The following is a 7,725-nucleotide window of genomic DNA, read 5'->3' as shown; positions in this document are numbered from 1 at the left end:
AAAATAAATTTTTCATCCCTCCAATCATGGAATTCGACGTGTACATTATGAATACTCTTATGAACACCATAATGTATATATAGAATTATTTTCATCTTATACTCATGATTGTCATTGTTTATATCTTTGGGTCCCTGTTTCTTGTTTCTGCATCAGCATTTGGCGAAATTTTTCTTCGACTTCAATTGTGATTTCTTATTTATTTATTTCTTATTATTTTTTTAGTGTTTTCTTGACCACTTTTGGACAGGAACGGAGTTTGGAGAAGATAGAGATTTTTTTTTTAATTTATATTTTATCTTTAATTTTTGTTTCCTTTGTTTTGTTTTTATATTTCTATTTTGCCTTTTTTAATATCGTTTCTTTGTTTATTTAAATTTTTTAAGCGCAAGATTGTATTTTTGACATCATATGCGAAGCCCCCACCTATTTATTTAACAAAATAAATGGACAGAATCAAACAGAAAGCTCAAAGAATAATCGATTTGAATGCTCAAATTTTAAAAGTGGAACGATATAAATGATTTAAGTTACTTGAAGACTACGTTTAGGATACTTTGTGTCAATGATCTATTATCTGTTATAGCTATGCAAACTTTGTGATCGTCTTGGTGTGGATTGCAATTTTTTTTTTTTTTAATTTCCCGATGGGGCAGTACCGAGCCTAAACCAGACATCACATGATATAGAAAGTTGACTTATACAGTAAAAAGGATAATTTGTGGGTCATTAACCAGAGAATCTTTTCATTCACATTAATTACTAGATCTAAAACGGGATTAAAATAAAATCTCTTCAGATCTTGTAGAGAAACAAAAGTGCAAAATCAATTTGGAAAAGCGAAACAGAAGAATCTTGTTACCCTTTTATGATTCCTTCAGGAGGAGGAAAATCTTGATGCTCTCTGTTGACAGCAAATCATATCATAGGCTATCCATCTTTATATGTATTGACTCATCTGCCCTGACAAGTTTACCAGTTAAAAAAGCAGAAATTAAAATATCCACGCAGATTTATCTTTTCTTTTTCCCCTCTTTATAGTGTATCTCGTCGAATTTTATAACAAGTCCAACCTGGGAAAGTGTTATATGTATATAATTGTTTATATAATGATGTTTATAATTATATGTAGCACTGGATCCAACCTTTAATTCAAATCTCACACACGCACGTTAATAATCGGATGATTGCCACATCACATTATAGACACTATTATATGCAATAATTATGTACAAACAAAATTTTCCGTCCGACCTGATATATATATATTTCTTCATTATTAAATTTCATTTTGTTCCTATTGCTACTAATCTTTTTGGTGAACAGTATTCACTTTGTAAAGAAAGGATATTACTGGTATTACAAGTGGATTACATCTGAAGCTGTTGTTCTTGGATCTGGAGAAGGTTTATATATTTCTTGCTGTGTGCAAAGACTCTGTAAAAATCCAGGAACTTCTTGGTGTCATCCTTCTAAAGTCTACGAGTTGATACAAGTTCAGGTCGATGCCGTCAGCCGTGATGAAGATTCTATTAGCTTTGATCTTCTTCTTATCTTTATCGTGGAATTCTGGTAAACATTGAACTGTGTTACTTGCGAAGCACATATCTAGATCTGTACATTACGCGTCCTTGCTAGATTTATAATTTGCTCTGTTGTCGTAGGAATTAATTACCCTGGGTTGTGTCGGAATTCTGTCGTGCTGAAATTTAACTTCTCGTTGGCTGCATCGGAATGAGTGCCTGGATTTTCATTTACACGTCATCTAACTTCGCTTTACGTTTTTTTTTTGGTTGATGTTAGAGGGACAGTTCGCGGACTGGTGCATAGCAGATGAGCAAACACCAGATGATGAACTGCAGAGGGCTCTTGGTTGGGCCTGTAGCAATGGTGCAGAGTGCAGTAAGATACAGGCAAACCAAGCTTGCCATATTCCAAATACAGTAAAGGATCATGCTTCTTATGCATTCAATAGCTACTATCAGAAGTTCAAGCATAAAGGAGGAAGTTGCTACTTCAATTCTGCTGCAATTTTAACCGCTGAAAATCCAAGTAAGCAAACAAATATTCTCGTCCACATGTAGGACAACTTCTTCAATAAGCTCAAGAGGTTAGAGTTTAGTTATTTAAGTTGTTTTCACTATGCTCCTCATGTGTGCGGTTGGCAAGTATATAATTTTTTAGGTACAGTGGAGAAACTTGAACTCAGAACTTTTAAATGTTGAGACTTTACATGTAAAAAAAATGTCTTGATATGAACTTGCCAACAAAGAAGCCTAAACTTTCCGAAATCTAGATCTTCGTTTTCTTGAAAATATGGTGAATCCCATGTGCTTGGTATTTTTTCATGTGATAGATGTTCATAAGCAACATTTTATATAATTTTTTTTTTTCCATACTGACAGGTCATGGTTCGTGCAAGTTTGAGTATCTTCCCTGATCACCAATTCTTGAACCGGGCGGGGCTTCTTGTCTTGTCCCAAGAATGTTTTGATTTTTATGTAAAAGCATTAGCAAAACTCTCATACTAAATTCCCGATTAATATATCATGAATTCTGAGTATAAGCTCAGTCGAATGTTAGTTGTTAAATATTATTTTCCCACTATTAAAAAAATTGCTGATAAAAACCAGGCAGGATTTCAAGCCATTTGCGCCCTAAATCTTGAACGTAACTAAGCAGAAATACCAATAATAGAATCATTTTATGTGATATCAGCTTCAGAATTCTTAAGATGTAGTTCATTGTTAACAATGTGAAAATTTTTAGAGCTTTGGCGCTAAGAACTGGTCTAGGTGTTCTGATATCATTAATTGATATCACATAATTTTTTGTCTCCGAGCAAAAAAATAATATTGGAAATTTATCCTTTTTGTAAGTGCTCAAATTTATATTTTTGTATTTTACATTTTTGGAGAGAAGTATTTGATTTAGTCCATGTTTGGCAAAGTTCTTCTAAGATTCTAAGTTATTCAAATTCAAACTTTATTTTTAATTTCATATTTGATTGAATCCACAATTTTTATTCATTTTTTAATCTCACATTTTATGAAAATATCAACTTATAATGTCAAAAAAACTTTGTCAAACATGAAGTAAATATCATGGTTAGGTAATGATCTAACAATAAATTACACTTTATTATCATCAAATTTTGAATCTATACCATATGGTTGAGAGATTAGTTTGCATAAGAAATTATTTTAGGAGAGGATTATTATTACAAAGGTGTAAACGTGTACCCGCAATGGCCCACCAGAGCACAAAATCGCGTTCCAAATGTGTTCACTTCAATCATTTTACCAACTCTACTCTTGTGCAATTGTCAAACATTCATCCACACCAACTCTTTCACTATGTAGGAAAATATGGTTCATAATTTCCACTATTCCTCAAACGATAAGATTGAACATTCGTCCTCTCTCCCATTCCATTAAAAAAAAAAAAAATACTCGACAGAAGAAAAAAGTATACTGATTAGGTGTTCATAAGTGGTGGAATGTGGTAGGTAGGTGAACCTTGTGCTTATATATTTTGTGGGTTCTCTTCCTACTTCGGTAATAGGAGTAAATATGAGTTATCTTGGTGTTGGAACTAGTATTAATAATGTTCATGGAAGTAATTTGAAGGTAATTGATAGGAGAGTTAGGGTTGCAGAGCTGAGTTTAAGGTGTTTGGTATGTGGTCTAGCCATTCTTGCTGCTGTTCTTATTGGAACCGACTCTCAGGTTAAAGTGATCTTTACTATACAAAAGAAGGCTAAATTTACAGACATGAAAGCCCTTGTGTAAGATCTAGATCTCTCTCTCTCTCATTATAGATTAAGCCCTGATCCAAAAATGGGTTGTTAATTAAATTATGATTTCCCTATGTTTGAGTGTACAGATTCTTGGTAATAGCCAGTGGGTTAGCTGCTGCCTATTCCGTGATCCAAGTTTTGAGGTGTGTTTTGAGTATGATTAGAGGAAGTGTGCTCTTTAACAAGCCCTTGGCTTGGGTCATTTTCTCTGGAGATCAGGTACCAAATATCACTCTTCTACAGCTTAATTTCTTCAGTCTGTCTGTATCTGTCACGAGTCTTTGACTTCATAACCATAGGGCATGTTGATACTTATAATTTAAGATCAAGCCCTGTTCCAGAGTAATAATAAGCAAACAGACAGATTCATTTAAGATCCACACACTCCAAGAAAACTGATTTTTATGTAATAGACACAAAAAGGTGATTTCTTTCAGATGTCTTCCTATTTGGAATAGGGGATTGGCAACTGGAAAATTAGATAATTTTAGTGCCAAAGTTTACGAGTAATTTGAATGAAGCATATCATCCTGCATTAAATGTGTTCAATCCTTCTCTAAACTTCAAGGGGCCATACAATTTAGGCAGAGTACTGAGATGGGGGAAAGTTTACAGTTCAATCCTTCTCTGTATTTACAATGAGTGGTCCATTTCACGGATTAAGTGGAGCCTTATCTTATTGTTCAATTATCCTTTTCATTGCGAGTCACAAATATTATTGCAGTAGATTGACTATGCCATATATGTATTATAATTTTTAGGAGACTATTTCTTTGGGTGCAAAAGAGATGCGACGTTAAGAGTAAACCACTATAAACCTCTATGTATATTGCTCGTTTCCTAACATCTGAAATTAACGTACTTGTGCAGATAATGGCATACTTGACTTTGTCTGCGGTTGCAGCAGCTGCTCGATCTGCTGTATTTTCCAAGATGGGGCAGAGTGAACTGCAGTGGATAAAGGTTTGCAACTGGTATGGGAAATTCTGTAATCAAATTGGGGAAGGCATTGCCAGTGCTGTCATTGCAAGCCTTGGTATGGTGCTTCTCTCTGCCATTTCTGCTTTCAGTCTCTTCCGTTTGTACTGGGGGTCGCCTGTCACTGTCAGACGACCCCCCAATAGGGGGCGCCAAATAGGCGCCTGGACGTCCAGGGGCCTGGACGTCCAGGGGCCTGGACGTCCAGTTTTATTCTTGCTCGTTTCCTAACATCTGAAATTAACGTACTTGTGCGGATAATGGCGTACTTGACTTTGTCTGCGGTTGCAGCAGCTGCTCAATCTGCTGTATTTTCCTAGATGGGGCAGAGTGAACTGCAGTGGATAAAGGTTTGCAACTGGTATGGGAAATTCTGTAATCAAATTGGGGAAGGCATTGCCAGTGCTGTCATTGCAAGCCTTGTTATGGTGCTTCTCTCTGCCATTTCTGCTTTCAGTCTCTTCCGTTTGTACGGAGGAAACCAAGGGAAGAGCGATGCAAGCTGGTAGACTAAGATCATACACAGGCATTCATATGTGTATACACAGACACAGTACTAGTTCAATTATGGTTCTTGCATTGTCTTTTAAGACATAACCCTTGAAACGTATGTGAAAGATACTACTGGTTTTGGTCGTAATATAAACAAGAACTAGTGATTCAAGGTGATATCTGTGATAAGAAGCTCTGGGATTAAGTCTAGCAATAATGTATTATGAAAATTAAGTCCAATCCAATGACTTAAATTTTCACGAGTTGATCAACGTATTACATACTCCCGAGGTTTTGATGGAAATTACATTAGCTTTGCAATCACGAAGTGAAAGATATCTTGATACGCCTTGCCTTATGTAACTTTAGTGGATTCAAGACATGATCTATGTCAATAAAAGAAGCCAAATAGGCGTCGGACCCACCAATCATCAATATTAATTGTAGATGTTTAAGACCTTTATTGCAATTAAAATGTGTTGCATACTGTAGTGCTCTTAACAAGATTTCGATAGAGTTTTATTGTGAGATGGATTAATCCTACTTGAAAAGCAACATAATTCAATATATGAAATAAACTGGAACAAGGCTATATATGACCACAAGTCTGTTAGGCAATGAGATGGAGTTTACGACCTGCTCCCATTTCGAGTCAAGAGATGGATAAATAGACACATTCCATTGCACTGATTATGGGTGTTCGTAGTGACTGAGGGGTGGGTAAACAATACCAATAGTGATAAATATTATTAATCAATAAATTTTGACAAGGATTCTATTACCACATAAACAGACAAAAATAAACGTTAATCAATAAATAGCATTGTGACAATGGCCCCCCAACTGCATAAACCAACCAATCTTTGCCTCCAAATACGAACTCCATATAAGAATAATCGAGTCTAATGCCTCAATAGTCAATATAGCAACGTTTTATTAAAGTTATAACCAGGGGCGGATTGGCCCGTACGACCTGCTCCCATTTCGAGTGAAGAGATGGATAAATAGACACATCTCATTGCACTGATTATGGGTGTTCGTAGTGACTGAGGGGTGGGTAAACAATACCAATAGTGATAAATATTATTAATCAATAAATTTTGACAAGGATTCTATTACCACATAAACAGACAAAAATAAACGTTAATCAATAAATAGCATTGTGACAATGGCCCCCCAACTGCATAAACCAACCTATCTTTGCCTCCAAATACGAACTCCATATAAGAATAATCGAGTCTAATGCCTCAATAGTCAATATAGCAACGTTTTATTAAAGTTATAACCAGGGGCGGATTGGGCCATTTCCTATTTTGCTTTGTAACGTTTTTCTTAAAAAGTTATATTTAGGCCCAAATTTAGAATTAACCCACTATTCACTTTCTCTAATATTTGAGTATTTGACCACTTCCAGCCTAATTTCTTAAATAGACCAAATTTTAGAATTAGCCCACTTCTAAATTTATTGCTCAAAATAGTAAAACTTTTAAAATTTAAGATTGTAGGTAAAAGGCCAAAAACAACTTTATTTTTGCTGCAGTAGTATAAAGAAATAAAACCCAAATGAGATGACAGAATTGGATTAATTGATATTTTAACCTCTTCACATCAGAAAGCATTTCCATGTTAGTAGGCTTATGAGCAAGAAAATTATCTAATGAAATTGACCATACGTGTAAAATATGGTGAGGGACATAATAATAATAATAATAATAATAATTATTATTATCTTAAAAGTAATTAAAATTTAAATTTTTTTTCATTTATTAATTATACTTATAAGTTAAAAAATACTTATTGACCATAAATAGATGTTATTATTAAAATGGGTAACTTGCTCTATATTTAATTTTATTAGAAAAATATGTCTTAAAATTTTATTTATTTATAACTTAACATTATTAAAATTATGAAGTGAAATAAATCCAATTTTTAACTCTCAATATTCTTGGCCAATTTTTCCCACTTCATTTGGAATTAAAATATATAGAAGACTAATGTCCATATTAGATAATATTTTCAAAACGGTGTATTTTGACTAAAAACCTTTAATAACTGGATGACTTCTTGTTCTTTTTAGACCCTATGTCTCATAGTAGTGAAAATAGGTTTTTCTTAATTTTTTTGGTGCGTATACACAAGAGTGGAGCTAGAAAATGATGTTAGGATGGGCTGAAATTTAAAATTTTTTAAATGAACTTACGCCACAAGAAATTGAGTTTCGGAGGTTATTTTCGTGACATTCATGATAGAAAGTATATGACATTTAATAAAATAATAAAGTTTAGATGTCTCGAATTAAAATATTCCACTAAATTTTTGTATTTTTTTTTACCAAATAGAAAATCAATGCCTACCTTAAGAAATATAAATTAACCGAATCATGATAGAATTAAGAAAATATACATATTCACCAATGAACATTTAAAAAAATAAATTAGTGAGTACTTTTCTAA

General features: G+C 33.8%; 2 protein-coding genes across 6 annotated transcripts; both read left to right on the top strand.

Moving 5' to 3' along the window:
- The first annotated feature begins 1,278 nt into the window (after positions 1–1,278).
- LOC111408048 (glucan endo-1,3-beta-glucosidase 4-like) lies at positions 1,279–2,712 on the top strand. The gene is made up of 3 exons (XM_023037811.1): positions 1,279–1,572; positions 1,804–2,052; positions 2,406–2,712. The coding sequence occupies exons 1-3, from the start codon at positions 1,506–1,508 to the stop codon at positions 2,438–2,440; spliced, it is 351 nt and encodes a 116-aa protein (XP_022893579.1). The 5' UTR covers positions 1,279–1,505; the 3' UTR covers positions 2,441–2,712.
- Positions 2,713–3,027: 315 nt separating this feature from the next.
- LOC111408047 (CASP-like protein 2B1) lies at positions 3,028–5,532 on the top strand. 5 transcript variants are annotated; one of them, XM_023037806.1, is made up of 3 exons: positions 3,029–3,787; positions 3,886–4,018; positions 5,035–5,532. In XM_023037806.1, exons 1-3 carry the CDS (start codon positions 3,573–3,575, stop codon positions 5,095–5,097), a joined length of 411 nt encoding a protein of 136 aa, XP_022893574.1. In that variant the 5' UTR covers positions 3,029–3,572; the 3' UTR covers positions 5,098–5,532. The 5 variants fall into 5 exon arrangements, with proteins under 5 accessions (XP_022893573.1, XP_022893574.1, XP_022893575.1 ...); XM_023037807.1 differs by having other exon boundaries at positions 3,031–3,787; positions 5,069–5,532; XM_023037809.1 differs by lacking the exon at positions 5,035–5,532 and adding an exon at positions 4,561–4,632 and having other exon boundaries at positions 3,031–3,787.
- Positions 5,533–7,725: the final 2,193 nt, after the last annotated feature.

This window comes from Olea europaea, chromosome 13 (assembly GCF_002742605.1).
Source record: "Olea europaea var. sylvestris chromosome 13, O_europaea_v1, whole genome shotgun sequence".
In the NCBI taxonomy this organism is placed as follows: domain Eukaryota; kingdom Viridiplantae; phylum Streptophyta; class Magnoliopsida; order Lamiales; family Oleaceae; genus Olea; species Olea europaea.
Note: the sequence above shows the minus strand (reverse complement) of the source record. Positions and strands in the feature narration are given on the sequence as shown.

Excerpts from the sequence above, each read along its gene's own strand:
- LOC111408048 (XM_023037811.1), top strand. The coding sequence starts at position 1,506 with ATGCCGTCAGCCGTGATGAAGATTCTATTAGCTTTGATCTTCTTCTTA. Across the intron at positions 1,573-1,803 it reads ATCTTTATCGTGGAATTCTG|AGGGACAGTTCGCGGACTGG; the intron begins GTAAACATTGAA and ends GGTTGATGTTAG. Across the intron at positions 2,053-2,405 it reads TTTAACCGCTGAAAATCCAA|GTCATGGTTCGTGCAAGTTT; the intron begins GTAAGCAAACAA and ends CCATACTGACAG.
- LOC111408047 (XM_023037805.1), top strand. The coding sequence starts at position 3,573 with ATGAGTTATCTTGGTGTTGGAACTAGTATTAATAATGTTCATGGAAGT. Across the intron at positions 3,788-3,885 it reads ACAGACATGAAAGCCCTTGT|ATTCTTGGTAATAGCCAGTG; the intron begins GTAAGATCTAGA and ends TTGAGTGTACAG.